The sequence below is a fragment of the Lemur catta genome, chromosome 3 (assembly GCF_020740605.2).
Source record: "Lemur catta isolate mLemCat1 chromosome 3, mLemCat1.pri, whole genome shotgun sequence".
Taxonomy (NCBI): domain Eukaryota; kingdom Metazoa; phylum Chordata; class Mammalia; order Primates; family Lemuridae; genus Lemur; species Lemur catta.
The window spans coordinates 77,469,742-77,497,123 of NC_059130.1; the positions used below are offsets into that span (position 1 = coordinate 77,469,742).

At 40.2% G+C, this 27,382-nt stretch overlaps 1 protein-coding gene across 1 annotated transcript in view; it reads right to left on the reverse strand.

The window, feature by feature from the left end:
• ROR1 (receptor tyrosine kinase like orphan receptor 1) overlaps positions 1–27,382 on the reverse strand; it is a 361,547-nt gene that overhangs the window by 11,104 nt on the left and 323,061 nt on the right. Inside the window, exons 5-8 of the mRNA XM_045547843.1 lie at positions 26,313–26,440; positions 23,813–24,130; positions 21,945–22,190; positions 6,864–7,075 (exon numbers count right to left, since the gene is read on the reverse strand). Of these exons, the coding sequence (XP_045403799.1) occupies positions 6,864–7,075; positions 21,945–22,190; positions 23,813–24,130; positions 26,313–26,440 (904 nt within the window). The remainder of the gene's footprint in view (positions 1–6,863; positions 7,076–21,944; positions 22,191–23,812; positions 24,131–26,312; positions 26,441–27,382) is intronic.

Below are 27,382 nucleotides of genomic sequence, written 5' to 3' on the forward strand. Positions count from 1 at the left end.
AGCTTAATAATAGCTACCATGTACTAAATACTTGCCATGTGTTTAATCTGAGATCACAATAATGGCTGTGGTAGTTTTGAATGCTTTTATGTTAGGCTGTGAGTACTTTATACATATTAAGTCCTTTCAGTCTTATAATAACCCATGAGATTGGTCACTATGACTAATCCCCATTTTCCATATGGAGAACCAGAGGACAGAGCAGTTAAGTGGTCCTACAGCTGGTAGGCTGTCAATTCAAACGCCAGAGCCTGCCTTGCTAATGACTACACTACACTCCCTTGTCTGCCCTCTGAGATAAGTGCTTAATGCATCAACTCATTTAATTCCCATCACAATCCTGTGAGATTCACACTGAATGCCCCTTTTATGAATCAAGACACTAAGGCATTCGATAGTTAAGTGGCTTGCCTAAAGAAGCGCAACTATTAAGTGGTGATGCCAAGATTCAAATCCAAGTATGTCTGACACCAAAGTTGGAGCAATTCCTGGGGAGAGGGAGCAGAGTTTCCATTCCGTCCTCAAAGGGCTCCGCGTTTTGCAAGAATGAGGACCACTGGTGTAAAAGCAGAATGCTCGAGGACTGAAAGCTCTCTGGTTTCTGAGCTACGCCTTACTTTGTCGATGCTCAGTTGTCCCTATGGGTTGACTGGAATAAAGGAACAAAACCTTCTGATGGCAACCTTTGCCTGAATGGGGCATGAGAGCCCTGGAGAGTATATGAAGTTGATATTTCTTAGTATCAGGACTGGGCTGTTGACGTGGGTCTACTTGATTCCAAAGCCTACTTCCCTTTCTTGTGCATTTTACTGTTCTTAGGTAAACAGTGTTGGGACTGTGAAACAATGGACTCCACTCATAAACGGAAATGATTACATTGTAAAAGCTTAGAGGCTATAACCATTTTATTTTGGGAGGTTATGGACATTTTCAAAGACTACAGCTGAACTAAGTGCCTTCTGGCTTATGCAATCAAATTCTAGAGGGAGTTGCAACCAATATTTTGCCACATTTGCTCAGAGTTCAGCTGCACTTCTCTGGAAGTGATTTAACTTCAGAAGCATTTCTTTTCCCTATAACGTAACTTTCTGATAGTTAGTTTGAATGTTTGGTGGTGACCAGGGTTGATTCTGTGGTGGAGTTACTTTATAATGCCAATGGGAGAGGTTCTAGTCTGCCTGGAAATAGACAGAACAGATGCCAGTAATTTTAATGTCAGCTTGAGCTACCATGTGCTCATAACTCGGGCTCATATGTTTCAGTCAGCCTGGAAATGAAAGCGGTAGAGTGAAATAGGGAAGCACCTGGGCTCCGGACCTGCAGAACTGGGCTCGAGTTTTGGCTCTGCCACTCGTGAGCTGTGTGTGACTTTGGGCAAACTCTGAATCTCAAGTCTCAGTTTTCTTACCCCCCAAATCAGACTCAAATTAGTACCTACTTCCTGGAGTTATTTTTATAGATTTTATTGAGATAATGCAGCATAATCTCAATAATGAAATACTATAGCTTGTTCATAATACCCATTTGTAATATATCTATTTGTAATACTTGTTTTTCCCAGAAGTAAAGTTTCTATAGACATTGGTTGAGGCTGAGGTTATGTGCTGGACAGCTTCCCAGGCCTCCTGTCAGACCCTCTCCACCCTGATGGATTTTACCCAGGCTGTGGGGTGGGGGAATTTATGCTAACAGGATGGGCACAAGGAATACCAAAGCCGGCCAAACAGCTGCCTCTGTAATCTTTGCTGGGATTCTCTTGTCTCTGTCCTCACCCCAGTTAATGCTGTGGGCTGCCGGATCCTACAGCTTCCTCTCCAACCCACATTCTCTTGTGCACAACATTGGCTTCATTAAAAGATCTGTAGCTATCACTGTAACAAAAATAATAGTAATTTCTGCCTATTGAGTACCTGTGAGGTGCCAGACAAAGTGTGAAAAATATCCCTTGTAAGTACCATTTCTATCCTTGCTTTTAAAGGTGAGAAAAAAAGGTTTAGAGAAGTTATTTGCTTAAGAGCTCATGGCCAGTAGATAATGGAGCCAAAATTTATAGTCATATCTCTCTGCCTCTAAATTCTTGCTCTTTGAAGATATCAAACTATCTTCCAGAAACATACTAAGAGAGAAATGTGGCTGGAAAGGTAAGGTAGGCCCAGATAGTACGGACTCTTGGGTGCCAGGATGGAGAATCTTGTGACTTGAGATTGGTCCTTCCAGGCTGGGGAAGCATTACACTCAAGTGGGAGCTAAAGCAATGCCAGAGGATGAAGTCAGCATGAGAGAGAGATGGAGAGAGGAAAGGAGGATGGACAAGCCTCAGAGGATGTTCCCATTTAGGGAATTAAAAGAAGAACTAGTGAAGGCAATGTGGGAAGGAGATAGGAGGAAAGCCAAGGGAAAAAGTATTTCAAGGTGGTGGTTAAGAATATCAAATGCTCCAGAGAAATTAAAGAGGATGAAGACTTGGCAGAGGTCACTGGATTAAATTACATCACTGGTGATTCCCAAGAGAACCGTGTCAATACAATGGTGACCTCAGAAGTTCTTGGGAGACAATGGCTTTAAGGAGTGGAGGAGCCATTGAAGATATTTTAGCACGAAGTATGATGACATTTGGTAAGGACAGGGGATTCAAAAGGGTAGCCAGACTCTAGGAAGGCTTTTTAGATGGAAGCACATTGCTGGCACAAGAAAGAGGCACAGAGAATATAATCAAATTTCAGTACATTCAGCAACTACTTTGGCTGGAAAGGAATAAAGAGACATGAATTGCTTGGAAGTGAAAAAACAGAGAAGCTGGCAAGAGACGAGGATACACTGAGAAATAAAATGCAGTCACCAGCTTTGGATAGCTAGGCAGATCTTGCTCTCCCCTCAAATGTTCCTTGGATCAGCCAGGAGCTGCAGGAGTTTGACCACAGGGGCTATTCAGGCTTTGGCGGCCTCCCCGACCCTGGCCGGCCTCCACTCTCCCTCGCCTCCGCTCTCAAACTCCTCCACCCTTCAGCCTCTCTACGTGCCTAACCCCAAGTAGGTGAGGAGCCAGAAGGCCTGGGCTGAATGGGGCCCACCCTGTGCTTGAAGGGCAGACCTTGCCCCTCCCTACTCACTCCCTCAGGGCACACTCCGTGCCTTCTCTCTCTTACCCACACGTGCTTAAAGAATGCTCTGTTTTGCAGTCGTGATGGTTTAGCGAGGTGGGGGCAGGCGAAGGAGAAGCAAAGGAACAGATCAGAGAGAAGGGAAGTTAGGGTTTCCAGGCTCCTCTGAGAAGGTTCAATTTCCCCAGTACTTAAAAAAAAAAAACCCACTCAGATTGTAAAATTCGTAACGCAATATAGAAATCTCCCGCTTAGTTCAGGCATCACCAGAATACTCATCGGAGGATTGAATGGCTTGAAATCTTTGGCTGGACAAAATAAAGAGAAAATAAATAAACAGTCCTTTGTTGGAACACAGTCTCTTTCTTTCTCTGAACAGCTGAGAAAATTGAACTGCACAAGGCTAGGTGGCTTCTCAGGGTGACAGAGCTGGTGGTGGGGGAGCCAGGAAGAGCATCACCGTTTCCGGACTGTTCGGTGTTAAGATGCCTCTCTGGTCCACTGGCTTCCTTGCCTCACAGATCAGAATGTGTGGCTCATCAAAAGTGTCTACTTCCAACCGCACCGTCCTATCTCTCTGGGGACTCACGCCAGGCCTCATCAGCCAGTCTGTCTGCGGCCCCCTATTGTCCTCTCTGAGGGGTATCGGTTTCTAATCTCCCAGAGGAGCCTCTTCTTCTTAATCCAAACACTCGGGGGAATTTGAGCAGCTCAGCAAGTGAAGAGAGATGGAAACAGATAGTTTAAACCCTGAAGGGCACATTCAGTTGGATAAATAAGAAGTCCGGAGTCTTTGACTTGAATTGGCCAAGGGGAAAGGAGAATGAGGCTTGAGTAGGCCAGATTCTACTCTTCATTTCTTTTTCCTTCTTGCTTTTGATTTTGCTCTGGTAGAGTGTTTGTTTTCAGGATTTCCCCCCCCTTTCTTATGTGTGTCCCTTCCTTTTAAATTTTATAGGTACATGCAATATTTATGTGTCAGTGACCTTCCAAAGCAGTTTTAGAGATTTTCTGTTTACGTTTAGGAATTTTCTTTAAGGTCTACAGAGTCCTTTGTGCTTTTTCCAGGAAAGGCACTCAGTAAGAACCAAAACAAACAATTGAATAACTCAAATTCAATCGGAGCCAAATCTCTTAGGAGAGTAAGAAAAAAAAAAAAAGTTAGCATTTGTTTTTGTTGTTTCCTTTCTCTTCCTCAACCCAGTAAAATATTTGAGCCATTCCTACTTCCAGTCTGGTTCAGAAGTGTTTATGAACTGTGTAAGGCTAAATTCTAAGCCTTATGTTGGACAAGTCTTGACACTGGGAGATTTTGCAAGGCACACTTCAGAAATGATCCAGAAACCATGAAAACAATGTTTACTTCGCCAAGTCTCTGGGAAAACTCATGCCAGTATATTTTACATTTGTCTTTTGGGCCATGGAAGATGGAGAACTATTATTGCTCTAGTCAAATTTTACATGTTCCTTGCAGGGCTAGGGCTACATCTTTCAGGCTTGTGACTGTTATACAGGCCTCTTAAAGATTTGTCAGAAGCCAGGGGGATGCCTGTGGTCACCATTCAGCACAAATAGACCAAGTGGGATGACATTTAGTTGTTTGCCTAACCTTCCCTCCCCACTCCCCAATGATTTGTCCTGTGAAAAAGTTATTAGGGGGTTAGCAAGAGCAAAGGCTTTATTTAGAGTTGAAAAAAATCCTATATTCACATTTTATCTCTTTCAATTACTAGCTTTTTGACCTTGGTCAAATTACTTAGTCTGTTTGAGTCTCAGTTACCCTGGTTGTACAATAATAATAATACTAGTAATATCTACCTTATATAATAGCTGTGAGGATTAAATATGATAATGGATGTACAAGCTCCTGATATAGTTCCTGACAGTTTGTATTAATCTATATTTGCCTTCTCTATTTTTGCCACAAAGTTCTCTGAGATGTCTGTTGGAAACATCATGTATTGCAAAACAAACCTCTGCTAAAAATGGAATTAAGTGGCAGATTAAGGCTAACATACAAAATTGATAGTGTTTCCAAATGGAAATGACTCTTTCGTGGTTCCTGCCACGGCAAGGAGGAGCCCATCTCTCCAGGATGGTCGCTGCTGCTGTGTGTCTGCTGGAACTCAACTTATCTCTGGTGTTTCTAAGCTTCTTAATATTTAATAACAGAAATGACAAGGAAAGAATCTCATGGAACAATGATTATTGCACCAGAAGCTTGAGCCATGGGATATGTAAAGGTATCTGCAAGGTCAACTAGGTGTTATCTCATGAATGTTAACAATATTAACCCCTCTCTATTTTCTTCCATTACCTCTGCAGTACCATTAAGTGGTTAAGGAATAAATGTGATATTATTATACATCAAATACTATAATATAAGTAACTTTGCTATCTAGAAGCTAGGATGTCAAAAGAGTTGACCCACCACCTCCACCCATCCCCCAAGCTAGTTTGTGAACTCTATGGGGATTTTTTACGATAAAAATTCACACTTAGCAAGAGAACAGTGGTTTTTGCTGGATACAGAATATTTAAAAATGAATTTTTAGCATTTAAGAAATCCCAAATCCTTACCAATAAACATGAATTTATAACAGCAAAAATATTTTTAAGACTTTTTAAATAAAAAAAAAAATTAAACAGCAAAGGCAAGAAAATAAAATGAGGGCTATGTGTCAGCCTAATGTGTGCTGCCCCACTTACTAGATAAGAGGATTAGTTGCTTTGTGTGTGAGAGACATTTTTTTCTCTAAAATTTTATTAAAAGTAATGCATCTCCTCTTTATGAGGGTCAAAAGAATAGTATGATCACTAACCCACAGAGAAGATAAATATTTGTTGAGTGAATGAAGGAATGTTCCTATGGAGTTGGAACAATTAGAAAAGACAGTCTTTTGGACACAAGAATCCTAAATTGTTTAAATAAAATCTCTTTGCTGAGAAGACTGGGGTTGAGGTGTTGGCTTTCCTGAGAGAAAGCCTCTGTTGTCTTCTGTTCCATGATGTCACACGGGTGCTCCTTTTAAGGTAAGGGCCAGTGACCCGGTTCCTGGCCAGGACCTCAAGCAACCCAAATGTTGAAAGACGTGAAGGAAAAGCAAAAAAGGAAGTGGGTTGATTTAGCACAGAGAAGGGAAGACTTAAGGTGGGTTGTCATAAAACAGCATTCAAAGGTTGTTGGAAGGATAACCCTTCTCTTAAAATTTGCTTAAACCAAAGAGAAAGGGATTTAAGTTAGGCATAGAAAGGATTTTTTTAATTGTGGTAAAAAAAAAAAACCACATAACGTAAAATTTTCTATCTTAATCTAAGTATATAGTATACTAGTTTTAACTGTATGCACATTGATGCACAATAAAAAGGATTGTTGACAGTGAACTTTGTGAACCATGTTAGATCTCTCTCTCTCTCACAGTTTGGTTGGAAAAGTATGGAAATTCCCTTCTTTGAAATTTTGAAAAATAGCCCACATTCTGAGTCCTGAGGGGCTGGCCAAGATGATCTCCTAAGGATCCCTTCTAGCCCAACAACTCTGTGCTAAGGCAGTGATTTGGGAGGCCCAACTCTGAAGTGGACATGATGATGAAAGTGCCTTGGGCAAAGCTGAAGATATATGGTTAGTGTTTGCATTTGCCGAAAACAAACTCTTGCGCTTGAAAACTCTGATTCTACATCATCTGATGTCTCAGCATAGGAGGGTTATACCGTTTTGTGTTAGCCCATGGAATAAACGCAGCTCGGTATTGCTAATAGTACCTTGGGTTTATATGCATTCAGCATTGACATCTCTACATTTTGACCTCTGACGTGTTTTGGCTGCCTCTGAACGGGCGGCGATGATGACTTCTGGTTATTGCGGCAGACACAAATGAAGAAGAAGAGTAGAGCGATGGCCAGGGGGATGGCAACACTTGGCACCAGTATGTACAGGATTTCCATTTTATTCTTCTCCTTGGAATCCTTTGAATCTGGGTGCAGAAACAAAAAAGAGCAAAAGTTATACTCGTTAAAATAGCACGTATAATATTACATTGCATTGTTTAAAATGACCTTCTATTCGTCTATACACACAAATCCACCGTGAGAAAAAAAGAATCCATTGCTTATTATACTTTGTTTCTATCAAACCTTCAACATAATTTATTGAAGTTTAAAAATTTGAAGTTCAAATGTTTAAAAACTGCAGAAGGACATTATGAAGACTCTGTATGTGTGTGGGTCCCCCTCTGATGTTCCTTCTCTTCAGCAGCAGACCTGCATTTCTCTGACACCTCAAAAGTTAAACGCCATGAGAATGGACTGTATACATCCAAGAGCCGTCATGTGGACCACAGGGCTCTTCTTCCATTGGCTTCCAGCCCACATCAACCACTACAACATGGTGTTCCAGAAATCATGCCCTTGTCTTAGGTGGTTTGGACATGTAGGGCCAGCCACCCCTGCATCTTCCAGAATCAACATCACTAAATAATACTGGTCCCAGTGTCTGAAAAGCTGCTAGTCTAAGAACATGGGGCCTGAAGTCAGAGTCAGTTCAGTCTTTGATGAGCTGTGTGACCCTGAACAAAACACCTGTGTCTCTGGGCCTGATTTTTTTCTTCTGCAAAAGTGAAGTGTCTGTTTTGGATGGTGTCTGCAATTCCCTCCAGCAGAGCAGCACTGCATAACTTGACACTTTTTTGAAACCCCAGAATTCTTCTTAAATGGTTTCATATGAACCCAATAATTATGAGTGCTAACACTTTGAAGTATGTTTTTGAAATCTTATATATCCACTTTACCATTGCTTGGAAAAGAATATAATATGTATAGAAGAACGTGAGACATACTTTTCTATCGGTTTGAGTCTGACATTAAAACCAAATACCTAGGGTATATATTATCATTAATGAATTGACTGGTAAAATAAACATAAGAATTATGGGATAGTAATTAGAGGGGTTACATAATGACATGCCCTGATCATCAAGATCAGCGATCTTTCTTTAAGAAAACCCAAAGTGTGAAAATTTAGATTGACACAAAATTCAGAGATAATTATTTACTTTACAAAAGAGTTAACCATGCATCCATTCACTTATCCTTCCACTCATTCAGTTAGTCAATAAACAAAACCTACTGTGTGGCATGCACTAATCTAGGCATTGGGAATATAAAATTAAATATGACATGTTCTCTGCTCTTAAGCAGCTTATGGTTTGGTAAGGAAAATAGAGAAAAAATAATTACAACGTGTTGTTGTAAATGTTACAACCTAGTGTTGGAAATGGGCTTTATGACTTAGCCCTTTGGAGAGGAGTTAAATCTGGTTATGGAATATTACAAAAATAATAATTTAAATATTTATTGATTGTTTCCTACTGGAACAAATCATGTTAGCTGTTATTATTACTGTAAAACAGGTACTTTTCCTGAACTCATTTTATGTCACAACCAATTCCATGAAATAGGTGACATCCTTATCCCCATTTTTACGGATAAGGAAGCTGAGGGACAGATTCGTTTAGTAACTTACCCCAGGACATGCAGCTAATAAGTCAAAAGCTGGGATTCCCTGTCAGTCTTGCTTCTAGCCTACCGTCCATGCTACGACACCACACTGCCAGTGCCAGTAATTGGAGAATGGCTGTTATTTTGCACCTATTTTCTCACCATAGGGTTCTTCCTGTTTCATGGAGGTAGCAAGCATGAGGGGGACATGAAACAGTCAGGGAATAATGCTGAAGCTTTGCCAGACATGCTGCTTTTGAACTCACTGCTTTATACACTGACAGGTAAATCTATCATCCAGGCATTGCTGGAGGCTGTTCTAGTCATTGATTGCTAGGTGCTTTGGTAAAGATTGCATCTGCATGTCTGTGGATAGATAGAAAGGAATCACACAGTAGGAGAGTGTCTACCACACAGGTCCCAGTGTGTATACGCGTATACACACACACACACACATTTATGTTTACACTTTAGAAACAACGTAGCAGAATCAGGGAAGTGTCCATTTTAGAGCCAGAAACCTCTGTCATTATGTAGGTGACCTTCAGTCGGCACTGACACACTTAGCCTTTCTGAGCAAACTCATCAATCAGTAAAATGGGAATGATAGCACCTACTTCATAGAATTGTTGTAAACAATAAATCTATGCTAGTACCAGTCACAACTCAACCCCTCAATGTTTACCTTTTACCCTTAGAGTAGTAGGGGATTCACAAATAAAAGTTTTGGGCTGGAAATGCTGAATAATCTTAAGCAAGAAACAGCCTCTCTGATCTCTATTTCCTCATTTATTCAATGGGATTAATAATACCTGCTCTACCAATCTTACTTGATTCACATGAGAATCAAATGAGATAATGTTTATCAAAGAACCTTGAATAATTGGAAATTGCCATACCATTGTTGGATGCCATGGTTATTATTAACATTATAAACCATTTTCAAATTTTCTCAGTACCCTGGCTTGGGGGGGCACCTCTGTTGTTATTCTTGGATTTTCAGTGAAATCATTATGAGAATAATGATTACAAAAGCAATAAGGCTAATTTAGTACTAATGTAACGCTAGTCATTTTTCCAGCCTAGATTTTTGAGCAGCAAGAGAAAGTAGGATCTCACCTGTCTGGCAAACAAAGGAGTCTATTCTGTATTCATTCCCTATCAGATTATTCACGGAAGGCCTTTTATTGTAAACGGGAGGTCTGGGACAAATCCTCCCGTAGGTCTGGAGGAGAACAAACTTCAAGAAGCTAAATCCTTTAAACAGTCAGACTTGGCCCCTTCTGATTACACCGAGGATATGCAAACGAGCACAAAGGGCGCAATGTCTTTTTGCCAAGTGAAATAATCAAGCAGAACAATAGGTGGTCATGTGGGAAGTGACAGGAAACAAACTCAGGCCTGTTGTAAGTCTTCGATACAACGTGCTTCCTTCCCTACACAGCTCTCTGTATTCGGCCAGAAGGGGATTAAGTCTGGCTCAAAAATCCTTCTATAAAAATATTCCACAGGACAATTAACCTTAGTAATGAAAAATTAGTATTAGAAAACTAATATATCTGCTCAGTTTCTTTTTAACGTCCCAGCATTTCTATGCCTTATTTTAATCTGGCAGGCACTTTGGTGTTACCTTGATTTTACATGTAGAGAAATTGAGGCTGTGAAAGGATAAATAATTCATCAAAGGGAGAAAGTAGTAGAGTCTGGGTTGGAATGCAAGCCTGTCTACCTTCAATGCTTCTGTGTGTTTTAAATCACATTACTAATAAAAAATGACCCTACAATATTACATGGAATTGTTTTTCAACATTCTCTTTAAGATTCCAAGGTTCCTTTTCAATGAGGACTAATATCTGGTAGGGCTTATACTATTTTAAAAAATCACATTGGAACAATGGAAATTATTCTTGCTATTCATTTTGAAGGGAAATGGACACCTCCAATGCATTGCAGAGAAAATTGGCCGAAACTTAGAATGGCGAAGATTTTTAGTACTTAGGAATAAATGTTTAAAAGCTAAATGCACATATTAGTTACATCAAGTTAAATACTCGGGATTTTTGAAACTAACAATTTAGTCCAGATCACATGATTAATTTCCTTTTAAAAATCAACAATTTGGTATCACAGTCCACATCTGACATTCCTATTTTATTTTTACAATGACATTCAATACTTTGATTAGTAATTAAATATAATAGAGAAAATACTGCTTTCTTATCCTGAAGCTTAAAGCAAGGTAATCATGATTTCTTATTCAAGAGGTGCTTTTTATAAACTGAAACATCATCTGGGATATGAGTTAAAACAAGAAAACGCTCTCATTTTAAATATGGCAAAGGTGGGAGGAAATCTTATAGTACCTTAGAATTCAAAGGAAATTAAACAAGTTCAAATTATGATCTTGTCTGAAAAATTTAAAAAACATAGAAATCAAATAGGAATCACTACCATTTATTATTTGGAAACTATAAAATAAGCAGGTCTGTTGCAGATAGGGCCATGCACCATTGATATTTAAGTGTATGTCTGGAAGCCAAAAGAGAGAGAGTGGTAATTAGACCTTCAGTGGGCATGCTGGGTCCAGGCATTTGCTGCTGGCTTGATGATGGAAACACTAAGCAGATGATCTATTGCTTTATATGTATTCTCAAATGAATTCTTTAAAAAATGCTGAATAGGCTGTATACAGTGATTTAAATTTCTCTCTGCAGAAAACTACAATATGTTAGGGGCAGTAACTCATCTGTGAGCATTTGGGAAACATGTTAGTAACTAGAATCCACACAAATTCACTAAAAGTTTCTATAAACTCTCAGGGCTGTTTTCCCCTTTATAAAAGAGTTGGGATAATCGTTTTTTTAATAATTAAAAAAGTTTAATTATAAAAAAAAAACATAGACTTTACCATCTTGACCATTTTTAGTCGTACAGTTCACTAATGTTAAGTATATCCACGTTGTTATGCAACCAATCTCCAGAACGTTTTTATCTTGCAAAACTGAAACTCTATACCCATTGCATTACTCCTCCTTTTCCCCTTTCCCCCAGCCCTGGCAACCACCATTCTACTTTCTGTTTTTATTAATTTGAATATTTTAGATAATTTATATGGGTGGATTATACAGTATATGTCATTCTCTGACAGCTTATTTTACTTAGCATAATGTCTTCAAGGTTCCTCATGTTGCAGCATGTGACAGAATTTCCTTCTTTTTAAAGACTGAATAATATTCCATTATATGTATATACCATGTTGTCTTTACTCATTCATCCATTAATGAGTATCTGGGATGCTTCCACCTTGTGGCTATTGTGAATAATGCTGCAATGAACATGGGTGTGCAAAAGTCTCTTTGAGACTCTGCTCTCAGTTCTTTTGGATAAATACTCAGAAGTGGGATTGCTGGATCACATAATTCTATTTTTAATTTTTTGAGGAATTTCCCTACTGTTTTCCATAGCAGCTGTACCATTTTACATTCTCACAATAGTGCACAACAGTTCCAATTTCTTAACATTTTCACTACCCTTGCTATTTTCTATTTTTTTGATAGTGGCCATCCTAATGGGTATGAGGTAGTATCTCTTTGGGGTTTTGACTTGCATTTCTCTGATTATTAGTGACGTTGAGCATCTTTACATACCCTCCTTGGCCATTTGTATATCTTCAGAGAAATGTTTATTCAAGTCTTTTGTCCACCTTTTAATCAGGCTAATCTTTATGTGCCAAAATTTAATAGGTTGTATAAAATAAAATCTTTCATTTTTGATGGGGTTATTTTAGAGTGGTAGACCAAGCACATTTAAACTTTAGCAAAACATTTGATCAAGTGACTCATGATATTCTTACGGACAAGATGGAGGGCTGGATAATAGTATGATTAGATGGATTTGTAATTCACCATATGCCTTTACTTAATAATCAGCAAATCACTATCAAATTATCTCTCTGCTTGGGAGAAGCTGCTTGTTCAACATTATCACCGATGATGACATGTTTAGCAAACTTGAAAATGGCTTGAATCTAGGAAAGATACCTGTTTAGCTACAGAATAAAACTTTAGGGGATCATATACAATAGGCTAAAATAATGAACCCAAACCAGCAATTTGAAGTTTTACAAATAAATATAACTTGCAGTTAGGTTAAAGACCTTGCTTATAAAATCCATGATTAGGGAAACCTATTAAATAATGATTAATGTAACAAAAAAAAAAAAGAATACTAAGAAGTTTCAGTGGAGACTTGAAGCCTCCATTAGACTAGCAACAGCACGATGAAACTGCTCCAAAATTTCATATATGGTGCTTAGAGCAACATAATAGCCTTCATCGGCAATACTGAGTAACAATCAGGAACATCATGGTCCTCTTCTATCTGCTCTGGTTAAAAAACACCAAAAGGTGTCTTCCATTCTAAGTGCCACACTTTAAAGAAGGGTTTTGAAAGAGTAAGAAACATCCAGAGGAGGAAGAGGATGGGTAAGAAAAAGTAGGAGGAACTATGTGCTCTGTAGACCAAAGAGAAAACCAAGTGAAGGATAGGATAGATGTCTTCAAATTTGTATGAGAAATTACCCAGGAGTTAAAAACTGGATCTAGTCCATAGACTTGTTATTTACTAGTGTTTTTAAAAATTTTACATTAGGAAAAATCAGAACTTCTGAGCAGTGGGAACCACTCGGTAACCACCTTGGAGTGGAAAGATTTCCCTGTCTCTGGAGATGTCTGGCAATGTTCAAGCAGAGGCTGGGTGAGTTCTATGGTTACTCCCCAGGTTCTTTGATTTTATAAACTGAGTTGACATAATTTATTTAGTTATTAACATAACTTATTTAGGCCCCTACTGAACTTTTGACTCTTAAAAAGCAATTTAAAGTCAGGGGTGACATTTTCCCTGAGTGTCCTCAGCCCATGAGGTGCAGTTTAATATCCCTCCCCACCCCTTTTTTAAAACTCAGCTCCTTGTTGAAGCTGACCTCTATGGACAGTATCAATGGGTACCCTTGACCTCTGGCTTCTAGTTAGGTTCAGCCAATAGGAGTCATTTATAGGAGATGGAGGGCAAGAAGAGAGTATTACTATTAACATTTGTTCCTCTGGCTTCCTCCTTGCTGAGTTAGCAAGGGTTGACTATGTCCGTCTACCAAAGGCCACAGCATGCACTGGACAGTCCTCTGTTCAACCTCAGCTATACCTTACTCTACAGGGTAAGGTAACTGATCGAGGATGGTAATACTTCCCATGCCTGCTGGCCGCTGGTCTTGCACTTTTTCTTATTGGTTTCCCCTAATTCTGCCAACACCTTTCTAAGTAATTTCTTTATAAAATTCCCTTCAGTTAGTCTGTTTTCCTGTGCTATTTGTTTCTTGCCAAATCTTCGACTGTAAAAAACTTTGTTGGAAAGCCAATAGCAACAATCATTGTGGTATTACAGCAGAATTCTGTCAACAAAGGGTTAAGATGCCAGTGAGCACTTCTTACTGGCATGGTGGTGACCCCAAAGAGTTAAGAACTTTCAAAAGAGCAGCTAGAACAGCTTACTCACTGGGCAAATGACTCAATATTAACTGGAGACAATAAAAAAACAGGGAGAAAATTATTTTATGGTTAAAAATGTTTATGGAACATGACTTAGCTATAAGTTTTGGGTCACTATTGTTCTTTACTTTGTCAAAAATGTATAAAGACTGGAAACTAAAGTACATCTTAAAAATCTCTGTAGCATAAAAAATAACTCTTCCGGTAAGCTTCAAACTATACAAAGCTTTGCTCTATTCCTTCCTCTTTCACCCCTCCCCACCATCCAATTCACTGTAATGTTCAATTTTAGTTTGAAGAAATGGCTGAAAGACAAATTGCCTTACAAGAGGTCTTCTATGAAACATGGGAGAAGGCTGCTGACAGAGTGAGTTAAAAACTGCAGTGTTCGCAATCTGGAAAACATCTGCCTTGCCCTGAACTGTAAACCACCACATTGTAGAAAATGGTTTGTGACAAAGCAGAGCCCAAGGCAGGTGTTTGTAAGGTTATGGGACAAGTCAGGGCTATTCAGGCACAAAACTGGGCAATGTGCCCTTTGGCAAATTGTTGCAAGCCAAGGACTTAAAAGAAAATGCAAAAGCAATAGGCCAGGTATGAAAACTCCAAACGGAGCCAAATAGTTCACTACTTCTCTTATCAATGGGTACTCTTTGGTGAAGCTGGTTTAGGAGTAAAAACAATGTGCTGCTTGGAAGTTCTGTTTGTTTGGTAGAGGGAGAAATCTTTACTTGGAGAAGAAACAGACGCCCTGGCGTGCCTGGCGGGGAGACACATGGCCTTAGGACTTGGTCAAGAGTAAAATAAAACACCAATATAACTGGGATTCTGCCTCCCCATACAAATCAGGGAAGAAACAAATAGGGGATCTTAATTAGTGGGAAAGAGAGAGAGAACATAAGTCACTTGGTAAAGTACAGCCAAAGTAAAATAGCCAGATCATTGCAAAAGGAGCTCTCAGAGAAATTAACAGTTCCCACAGCTCCACCCCAGAGCTTCGTAGAAAAGGAATGATACTACAGTGAAATGGTGACTCTGGGAGGTGTGCCTAGTAGTCAGTTGGAAAGAACTTAGACAAAATGCTTCTTTTTCAATTTAGTGTCCACCCAATCCAAGATATTTAATTTCGAAGGTGGCCACAGTAACTAGAGGTGAAGACATAGTGAATGAATCTTTGCAGGCAGGATCTCGGAGAAGATGGCCAACTTGGAAGACTGGAGACCTTTGGTTGCCAGGAAGGGAGGAGATGGGACTTAATGGGAGAAGGGCAAATTCCATAAGACCTGGGTACAGCTGCTGGGAGAGCTAGTCCACATCAGCTATGTCCACATCAGCTAAGTGGAGTACCCTGAGGTCTCTAAGAGTAGATGTCTTTGTGGCTAGGGGCACCATTCCTTTATCCCTGGAGCTGTGAGTAAGAAAACGAACGGACAGTATCCCAAAGACCCAGAAAGTTCATAATGATCAGGGGGAAAGGGAAAATGATAAAGGAATGTTTATTCTTCCGAAATAATCTAGAACCTGTTCTTTAAGCAGTTATGGCATAGTAGACAGAGGACTGGATCTGAAGTCCTATGGACCTCATTTGAATCTTGGCTTCAGGAGAAACAACGTCGCAGTTTCTCCATCAGTAAAATGAAGATGATACCTTTATCTTGTGGTTGTTGTGAGGATTAAGTTAATTAATTCAACACATTTTATTGAGCACCAACTAAGTCCTAGGCAAGATGCTGGTGTAAAGAACTTAGCATAGTATTCAACAAGCAGCAGTCATCATTAAAATGCAAAGCACAAAATAGCAGATGTAAATGTTGGCAACTATATGACAGTACTTAATGAGATTCATATTTTTCCCGTCTGATTCTTTCACTAGATTGTATGCTACAAAAGGTCATGGTCAGATCTAGTTTGTTCACAGAGTCTGAAACTCAACATATTGAGTAGAATCTCAACATATATTGGTTTCTGTGAATGTAGTAATACATCATTAACCATTCTAATTGTTCTTAATAGATGCTTGAAACACAAAAGAAAAGACAGGAAGGATGAGAGGTCAGGTCTTGCTTAAACTATCTTTTGTATCTTTTGTCCTTTTTTTCACTTTTTCCAAGCACTTTCTGGGTATAGGCATACTGTCCTAGCCAAGCCAATTCCCAGCATTCACAACAGCCGTATTTGGTTGTACTTAATTTTATGTTCTGCTCTAGAGTGAAAGTTCACAGATAAAACAATCTGCAGCAGACTGTTCTCAAGTGTCTTTATTATAGAAAGTATAACAAACATTCCCATTTTCTATTTAATTAGGCCTATACGTCTTTTAGCCTTACTTACGTGAAACTAAAACAAAATTATCAGTAGGAAAATGAGAAACCCGTGGAGATTTTGAAAATTTCCTTAACTTTGACTTAACTAAAGAATGTAAGAATAGTCCCATGAGACACCATCTCATTTGGGATGGAGAAGAAGGACTCATTCATTTTAAATCTGTCCCACTAGCTTACAACTCATTGTAGGATGAAAAGTTATTCTTAATACGTACCTATCTATTTGCCTCCACACACACAAACACATATAGTTAGATACATACATACATCATAGCTTAAAAGACTGGCTATAGGTGTGTGTCCTAGGCCCACTTCTTATTAACCATGTGACCTTGACACATGTTATTTAACCTCTCCAAGTTTCAGTTTTCTTTCTTGGGTATAATAAAACCCTACTCATAAAGGTATAGAACTATTTATACATGAGATAATGCATAAAAGTCTCTTAGCATAGTTTTTGGCTCATTGGAAGCACACAATAGATGGTAATTACTGTTTAATGTTATTGTTATTCTATAGTTTACAATTGTGTAGTATAGAAAAGAATTCCTCAACCCTGGCACTTTTGACATTTTGGGCTGGATAATTATTTGTGTGGGCTGTTCTGGGAAGTGTAGGGTGTTTAGCGGCATCCCTGGCCTCTACCCCACAGATGCCAGTAGCACCTCCAACCCCACCCAGCTGTGATAACCAAAGTATCTCCAGCATTGACGAATGCTCCCTGGAAGGCAAAACTGCCCCTGGTTGAGAACCACGGGTGTAGAACAAAGAGTGGTTCTAGACTCAGGAGACCTGGTTCCTATGGACTAATTTGTGATCTTAGGTAACTCTTCACACTTCCCTGGGCCTTGGCTTTCTCATATGGTAAAACAGGGCTGGAAATTCCTAGTTTATCTTTTATGGTTTTTGTGAGGATGTAGTGAGCAAAGAAAACCCTAATGTACTGAAGAAGTTATAAAAGTAGGATTTCATTGTGATGATTTTGTTAGAGGTGGGCTGTTGAGGGGCAGTTATGGGAGGCCTTGCCTCCAGCAAGGGTTAATGCTGACCTGCTCTCTTCTCGGATTCTTACCCTTGGGAGCTACTGGCCCCTCAGCAGCTTCTTATTGTCACATGCCCAGGCTTCCCTGTTCCTTTAATGGATGTATTTGTGGCTTGGCTTGAAGAATTTGAGAGAAACTATTTTCTTCCTAAGTAAAATGAAAATTTTCTTTTTAAAAAATTCTAAGTGGTGAAAACTGCCTTGTCATCTCTAAATTTAACTTTCATCTAAATTTGTCTCTCATATGACTAGAATTAACCAGTCCTCAGAATTTTAACTATGGCTTCTGCAGATATATTCAGGAAATAAATATTCTGAGGGTTTTCAACATCACTGTACTGATTGATACTATAATAATATGCTAAGTAATACGAGGATAGATTTCTTTATCAGCAAGGGAACATTTTTTGATGTCATATCCTATAATGGGAATCAGCCTGGTGGAGGTTGAGCCTATTGTTGTTCTTGTATTTATTTCTGAAAAAATCTTTAAATAGGAGAGAGCACAGTGTCTGGTAAAGAGCATGAGCTTAGAGTGTCGTCAGAGCTGTGCGTAGACAGATGAGAGTTCAAGGTCCAAACCCATCAGTGCTTGGCTATATGATTTAGACAAGCCCTTTAGCCCTTGTGAACCTCAGTAAAATATGTAGATGTAAGTGATCTCTCCCTTTCTACACAATCTGAAAGACCTTTCAAGAGTTTCTTTCATTCCTCAGAGTGTGTATTTGATCTGGATGCCTCAGCAAGACCATTGAAATGAAAACCAATACTTTTTATGTATAATTTATAGGCTTCACTTAAACTTATTGTAGTAGAGCTTGGATCCTTGAATCAGATTATCAACGTTTCTTCCAGCTTATGGGCATATTATCTCTCCACTTCTGATGGGCATTAGTTGGAAATTAAGGGTCAGAAGTCACCTAAAGGACAATGCTGTTTATACAGACTGGAGGGAATAATGCATTTATTCCTCAGAACAATTCATTTGGTCTTCTTAAGGGTATACACCAATATCCTAGACAGCAGAGTAGCAAGAAGATGAGCTTGGAATCAGACAGACCTGCCATTTACTAGCTGGGTGATCTTGGGGCTTTCTGAGCCTCAGCTTCAGAAAGCCATCAGCAAAAATAGGGTTAATAATATCTGTCACAGTATGAGGATGAGCATAAATAAAGCACATGAAAAGCCCTATCACTGTGCCGGTACATAGAAGGTGCTCAGTAAGTCTGCTTTTATCCTGGGCTCTCTTGCAGATCCACATGTCTTACCTGGGTTAGGAGAAGGGATGTGGCAACTAAGTAAATAACTATAAATTTACATTTTGTTTTTTTTCCCCTTTCCTACTGATGTTGAATGTAACGTGGAAAAAAGTCATAAATCATTAAGTGTAACACATTAAAAAATATAATTTTCTTTGACTTTATCAATGTGGCTCTGCAACATTTTACTTCATAATTTGTTCTTTTTTTTTTTTTTTTTTTGAGACAGAGTGTCGCTTTGTTGCCCTGGCTAGAGTGAGTGTCGTGGCGTCAGCCTAGCTCACAGCAACCTCAAACTCCTGGGCTTAAGCAATCCTACTGCCTCAGCCTCCTGAGTAGCTGGGACTACAAGCATGCGCCACCATGCCCGGCTAATTTTTTCTATATATATTTTAGTTGGCCAGATAATTACTTTCTATTTTAGTAGAGACAGGGTCTCGCTCTTGCTCAGGCTGGTCTCAAACTCCTGACCTCAAGCAATCCACCCGCCTTGGCCTCCCAGAGTGCTAGGATTACAGACGTGAGCCACAGCGCCCGGCCCATAATTTGTTCTTTATCCTGCATGTGAAGGTATTTTAAAGCCCAGCAACACAAAAAAGGTAAGGTCATCTTTCTCAAACTTGGCATGTTCAACCATCCATAATACCGTTTTGCAAGAAAAGACACTATGATGACAGGTAACAGCTAAGAATGAAATCATAGAATAATAGTTTCTCAAATTTTCATCATTAGGGTTCTTTTTAATATTTTTAGTACTTTCTCCTGTGGACCTGTTTGGCATCTTTTAGCTCTTCCCCTTCCTTGTTCCACAACATTTGTGCTAACTTCTATTGTATCGTACACCCTGCATTATAACTGACATACATCAAAAATCACACTTTATTCCCCTTTCAACCCCCCTACTCCACCCTGGGCTCTCAAACAATATATGCTGAGCTGCGAGCAAGTATTCCTCTTACATATGTTGACTATATATAATAATTTTAATAGATTTCTCTTCATATATTGGTTATATAATAATTATAATAGATAATATTTATTTAATATTTACTATGTTTAGACATCACAGGGTTTTTCAGTTAACAACTCATTTGTTCTCACAATAAACCCTGGGTGAACATCATTATTGTCTCCATTTTACTGATGAGAAAAATGAGATCAGGAGTGCTAAGAACACAGCTATTTCACTGAAGAACTGAGATTCAAACCCAGGCACTTAAATGGGAGAATCCATTCCCTTAACTACTATGGTAGATTGCTTCTACTACGAACTACATATTGATTGCAGTTTACCTGATATTGCTTTTAAGCAGATTCTCTTGGAAGAGAGAGTATGCTTAGTGGAAAGGGCCAACAGACTTGGGAATTAGGCTGACCTGAGTTCTAATCATGATAGCTGGGTATCCTGGGGCAAATTGCTTAATCCTTACTGAGTCTCAGCTTTCCTGCCCATAAAATGGGGATGATAGAGGCTGGATATGAAGATTAAATGAGGTGACAGAGACGGGGTATTTCACATGGGATCTGGCACATAGTGGCCACTCAGGTAAGTAGCTGTTACATTAGGACTAGAGGCTACTGAGCCTGACCACTGAGCCGAAAGTCAGCTTCAGCTGTCCTGAACTAACATTTCCTTTTGTCTCATCAACCAGATATGTTCTTCTTCCCTTTGGGTCTCATGGCCTTAAGTGCCATCTATATGCTGACATTTCCCAAATGTCTATCACATCCCAGACCTTGACCCTGAAATTCGGTCTCTGATAGTCAACTGCCTCCTCAGTATCTCTTTTCAGATTTCTAAAAGGCATCTCAAACTCAGCATGAGACAATCCTATTGAGAAGCTCTGGAGCTGCTCCTGAGTCCTGCCTTCCTTTATAGCCCACATTTCGTCCATTGGTGAGCCCCATTATCTCCAATTTCAAAATATATTCAGAATTTGCCCACTTGTCATGCCTTCCTCCACTCCTCCTCTTGGCAAGGCCTCTGTATCTCTCCCCTGGATTATCACAGAAGCTTCCCAAATGGTTTCCTTGCTTCTGCTCTTGCATCCTTCCTACAGTCTGTTCTCAACCCAGCAGCCAGAGTGATCCTTTAGACATGTAAGTCAGATCATGCCTCTCTTCTGCTCAAGACACTCTCATGCTTTTCCAACCTGCTCAGCATAAAAGCTTACGTGATTGGGTCCTATTGCTTTTCTGACCTAATCTTCTACTTTCCGTCTTGCTCATTCTACTCTAGACCAATGGCTCCTGCTCCTTTGTGGATGTGCTATGCCTTCTCCCTCCTTAGGGTCCCTGTCATCTCCCCATGCCCAGATGAGTAAGTGCTTGGCACCTAGTAGGTACTCAACAAATATTGTTGTATGAGTGGCTTGGCTAATAATCTAGTAAAAGACTTGTGTTATATGAGTGCTCTGCTGCGTCTTGTTGGCCCCCTACTCCCCACCCTGTAGCTTTTGCTGTGGCTTTCCTGGCAGTGATATCCTGACTCTCCCACTGTGCCCGAGAAACTCACTTGACATTATCTATGAGAACTAGGATCAGGAAGATGAATCAGTTCCAAAATACCTCCAAACTCCAGGTTTCACCAACATTTTCATTCTCTTTCTCCTACCCTCCAAACATTTTCCAGAAAAAGGAGCAAATTGACTCAGGAATTCCATTTTCTTTCAAGACACCTATATACTTCTTCTGCAGTATGAATGGAGGAGACAGAGGACCCAGTGTATCCAAGCTTGCCCTGGGTGATTGAGTAATGGCTGTAGATTCATCCTGCCTTGTGGGTGTTCTCAAGGACACACAGAAAACAGTTCTTTTCCTGCTTCTAATATGTGTTGTGCTAAAAAAAGTACATTTGAACACAGACCATCTTTCTCTACAGGAATGACTGCAATAAACTGCCCCACCTGTGCCTCTGCAGAGCTGGGTCCCTGTTATAGTCACTAGCACAATGGCTGTAGGTACAAAAGCGGGGTTTACTCCTTGAGAGTGTGTGTTGGTACCTTCCAAGGTGTTTTATGTAGGAATAGCAAGGATTATCTACCCTGGAAATGGTTTGCGATTAAGCGAAATCTATCATTCTTCTTTGTTCCCCTTGTAGGATTCTCCCAAATGACAGGGATGGGCCAGGGATCTTTTAAAGGGGATTGAATACATTGGGGGAAATGACTTCTATTTACCACATGCTGGGATGTCACACAGATCAGACTTAAAGTTTTCATCCAAGGTAAAGCACCAGGGAGCTTCCTTCTGATTCCCCGGGTTGCGGCAGTAGGAATGGCCTCCGTTCAGCTCTGGGAAACGCAGGGCGGTGAAGGTGTGCGTGTGGGGGTACTGGGAATTCCACGGCTGGCACTGCCGCCCTGATTTGGTCACACTGACGGTCCCCCGGTAGTCCACACCTGTGCTGTTATAGCACTTGTGATCTGAAAAACACAGACAAAAAGTCCAGACTGTTAGAAAGAAACAGAGGAGAAGCCGGAGCTCCCAGCCAGCAGTTTCCGAAGGGGAGGGCAGGTAATCAACCTCGTGGCCAAGGCTTCCCTGCTGGTCAGGGGCCATGAAGGGCAGTTTCCCTGCTTGCTGGGCTGGGACCCAAGGCCTGCCTTGCAGTTACATTCCTGGGAGGATTTAAAGCTTATGCTTCAGGAAAAAAAAAAATCAGTTTTCTGCAAGTATTTGTAACATTGAACACAGAAGAAATCGGAACTGGGGTGGGACCTGGGGGCACAGGAGTAATTTCCTAGTGAATGGTTCAAGGAAGGTTCAAGCCAAACTCTTCCTTCCACTCCGACTGATGGCCCTAGACATGAATCATGTGATACAGAATCTAGTTGGTAATTCATAGCCAATGTTAAATGGGGCTGTGCGTTTTGAGTGTCTATCAGGAGTTAGGGCTCTCTCTGCGCTGATGGAGTTGGTCACCCCTGAGAAGCAGGCCCATTAAGTAGCCCTCCCATGTGACCACAGGGGCTATAACTTAGAAACACTGTAGAATCTATTGGGTTGAACCAAAGGAGTCTGAAAGGGTAATGATAATAATAATAATGATGCTATTGAGCATTTACTAGGTGCTAAGCAGAGTTCTAAGCATTTTAGATGCATTAATTTATGTATCAAATAAAACAGTATTAACTACCAAAAGGAAACTAAAAAATTGTCAGATGAAAGGGAAATGTACAGAGGAACAGTCTTTTGTCTGGCAGTGTTGAGAGCGTAGAGGATAGAGGCGAACCCATATATTTTTTAAATTGTGGTGCAATACACACACTATAAAATTTACCATTAGTGCACTTCATACATTCACAATGTTGTACAACCTTCACCACTATTAAGGTCTAAAACATTTATATCATCCCAAAAGGAAACCCCATATCCATTAAGCAGTCACTCCTCACTACCTCTGGGAATGACTAGTTTGCTTTCTGTCTCTATGGATTCATCTATTCTGGACATTTCCCATCAATGGAATCATATAATGGTGTCTGGCTTCTTTCACTCAGTATAATGTTTTCAAGGTTCATCAAATTACAGCATGTATCTGTATTTCCTTCCTTTTTTTATGGATAAATAGTATTTCGTTGTGTAGATATACCACAATTGGTTTATCCACCTATCCACTAACACACATTTGGGTTGTTTGCACCTTTTGGCTATTGCGAATAGTGTTGTTATAAATATTCTCGTAGGAGTTTTTGTTTGAACACCTGTTTTCAATTCTTTTGGTTATATACTCAAGAGTAGAACTTCTGGGTCAACTGGGAATTCTGTTTAAGCTACTGAGAAACCAGCCCCCGCATTTTTAAGTTATTGTCTTCATGAAGCTTCTTGAAGATAATTACATGTAATCCACCGCTGGATGCTCAGGCACAGTATTTAGCCCACTGGAAGTTAATCCAACCAACAGCGTGAATAATTACTGTGGGTCAAGGTCTGGATCTCACTGTGCCATGGGGCTGGTGGCCCTTAGAACAGCACAGATCAGGGTTACTACTTACTTTAAAAAAAAATTTAATAGCAGCCCATTCTAGTGACGGCAACCACTTACTTTTATTTATAGGATCGGCCATAGGGATTCCTATCCGGATGCAGTTTGCAGCTTCTGGGCTCTCCGGCTGCGGGAGATCCTCACAGTTTGGCAGTTTCAGCCTCATCAGAATCATGGGATTCGATCTTGCAAAAATGTATTCTGTTTGACACAGGACGTTTTCCAGGATTTCACATTCATCGCGACACAAGTCTCGGGGCTTTGGGATCGCTGAGGTCTCGTCACAGTATGGGAAGGCATAGTGGCACAGGGAAGGAATGGCGAACTGGGAACACTTATCCGACAAGTGACTGGAAGTGCCGATCATGGTGAAGGCAGCTGAAAAACAAACACAATTATTAACTCCCAGAGGCCAGGGTTTATCTTCTCCCGTTATCTAGTCACCGGATATCAGATATAAACACATGCGGGGAGGAATCCGCTGTGCTGAGACGGACAAGGCCAAGGGAAGGAGATTCATTTCAGATGTCTAAGCAGCTTACTTTCACCAGCTTGAAAAAAATCGTTTTGACTACAAAGTTAAAAAAACAGGATTAAATTACATATGTACTGTTTCCTAATAAAAAAAATTAATTAGGTTAAAGTACAATATATTTTTCATTTTTTACTACAAAGCAATAGAACGTTGTGTTTCATCTGGCCCTTTTTATTACTTTTGTGAAACTTCCAAAACATTTGACAGCTGCGGGGCAGAACTTGCTTTATTTGGTGGCAGAGGCTGAGCACAGGATTTAGTTCCGTGTCTTGCCGGGTGGCAAGAGTGGCTGGAGGACTTTGGGGTAATTTGCTTACTTTCCTTGTGGCTTGAATATTTTCTACTCCATCTTCTGAAAACGAGGCAACTCACTTGGAGGTTCTCAAAGAGCACAATGCCATTGTTCCAGTGTGTGTCATAGAATATTAGTGGTCCCTTAGATCAACTTCTTACCCAGTAGGGCATCCACGTACAAAAAGGGCACCAGCCTACCTTTGAATACCTCCCTGTTGACAAGGAGCGTATACCTCACAAGGCAGCCCATGAGGCTATTGATACACTGTTTCTCAAAGTATGTTCCTCAGAACATTAATCCTGTATAATATCAGTAGTGTTTGAGAAATCAGGATTACACAGTCAAACAAGTTTGGGAAATGTTGAGCTAAACAAAGCTAAATGGATTTTTTGGTAAAAAACAAAACAAAACAAAAAACTGTATAATTTCCAGTAAGATGATGCCCACTGAAAATCTCCAAGAGAGAATTATTATAAATGGGTTACCAAATAGTTATGTCAAAATTCCCATTTATTTTTGTAAATACCTAGTTAAAAGTACGTTAAAACATTCTTATGAGGTTAAAATGTGTTTTCAACAGCTCCTCCCTATCAGTCTGCCTCCCAGTCTTTAGAATTTGAATCCTCTTTCTCTTGAAAGCCTGAGGGCTTCAGCAAAGGGCAACTACATCTTCCTACAGTGGCTTCTCCTAGTTAAATATCACTTAGCTCCTCTTAGCTCCTTCATGTTCCTCATAAGACACAGTTTCTGGGCTTTTTTTTTTTTTTTTTTTTTTTTGCTGTTCTATATTCCTGCCTTGGGTTTGTTCTGGAGTCTCCTAAATCCTACAGTTGCCAGATAAACTACAAGACAACAGCTACATTTGAATTTCAGATAAACATTTGGGAGATACTTATACTAAACAATTTCCTGCTGTTTATTTGAAATTCGAATGTAACTGGGTATCCTGTATTTTTATTCGCTAGGTCTGGCAACTTCATTAGACTCTCATGCAGGCAGTTTGAGTGGATTGCGAAAGGTGCTTGGCACAGAGGCGTAATAACTACGCTAATGGGAGAGGCACAGGGCTGCTGCAGCCACCAGAACTCGGTGCGTAAAAGCATACCAGGCAGCCCACACTCCCCTAACTCAGGTGTGCTAGAAAGTGCTTCACTATTCGATTTCCATCGAAAGGACACTTTCAATGAAGAGACATAAAGGGTAAAATATTGAAAACTAAAGCAGAAGGAGACCCATGGTCATCTTGCCCCATCACTCAGGTCACAGGTGAAGAAAGAGACTTTCCTGGAGGGTAAGCAGTTTCTCCAAAGCCACTGTAAGGACAGCTCTGGGATTAGTGTCCAGAATTCTAAACTCTAAATTCATTCCTTTTCAGTCTGTGTCATGTTGCTTCTAGACGTAAGCTCTGTGAGGGCAGGGACATACCTGGCTCAGTCACCACACCATCATCCCCCCAGTTCCTGGCACGCAGAAAGCACTTAGTAATATTTATTGGGTGTTTGAATGAATGTGAGACTTCTCAAAGCTTCCTTTTCCTCTAAGAGTAACCTTCAATAAATTATTTTAATGTAAATTCCAGAGCACAGAGATCATGTCTCAAGCTTCTTTATGGTCCTGATCCCAATCCCCATGCCTGGCCTAATGCTTTGTCGAGGAGGGAACTCAATAAAGCTTTTGGTGAGGAAACTGGTTATTCAAGGGATGAATATAATTTCACTGGTGTGACCTACCTGTGATCTGATTTTCTATTTCCCCTTGCATGTGCAACGACTCCATATAGACGGTGCGGTTGCCAATAAACCTCGCACATGCGATCCCTCTGTACGGCTGACAGAATCCATCTTCTTCATACTCATCTCTAAAAACAAAGCACAGACATGAGCCGATGCACCACATCCACACAGTACAGTTGTCTCTGACTGCGCGATGCCCCAAATAGTCACTAGGGGGCATAGTCGGGCATAGTATACTAAAGACTGGGCTAAGGAATGGGGCTTTTGCTCAATTCTTAAAAACATCACTTAAAACATCTGTTGGTCACGTTGGTCAAGTTTCCTACACCTCCAGAAAATCATCCTAAAGCACAAAATCATCCTTAAATATGGGAGAAAATGCTTTTATTTTCGCAGCTGGTGGTGGGCTGGAAGATGATGTAGTTATGAGTTAAGAGGAAATGAGTTGGAAATCTGGGCACATGTACTACAGTTTTTTGTTTTTTAAGGACAGATTATTTCTGCTTCATTTGCTACAAAGGCGTGGGTGCATTCGCCGCAAGATCCACTCTGAGTGACATGTCAATTAGGGGGCTAACCAGGGTAAGAAGTGGGGTGCAGCTGGAAAGAAACCCGAAGGCAACCCAGCTACATGGCTCTTCACTGCTTAAGATCCATGCTGCACAAAGAGGGCCAGGGCAAACTGTGGGCTGGAGAATTCAAAATGAGTCTCTAAATCCATGGAAATTTAGAAAATGTCCATGGAGACTTTGCTTTCATGCTTCCCTAAATTTTTTTTTTAAATCACCTTATTAAAGTGTTGCCTCAAAATTATAATAATTCAAAAACGGGGATGCTAGTAGATTTTATCTTGAAGACAGAGGGTCATCAGAAAGTGACATACTTAGTGACAGTGTGGCAAGGGAAGGGGCTGGAGATTGAAGGCTGGAGCTGAGGACCCAAGATGGCAGGTTCAGCTTGAGAGGACACAGGCCACACATCACCTCCTCCAGGGCTTAGCTGCCCGCCACATTCATGGGCTGACCTCCACCCTGGATGCCACCCTCAATATGTTATCTCAACAAAAT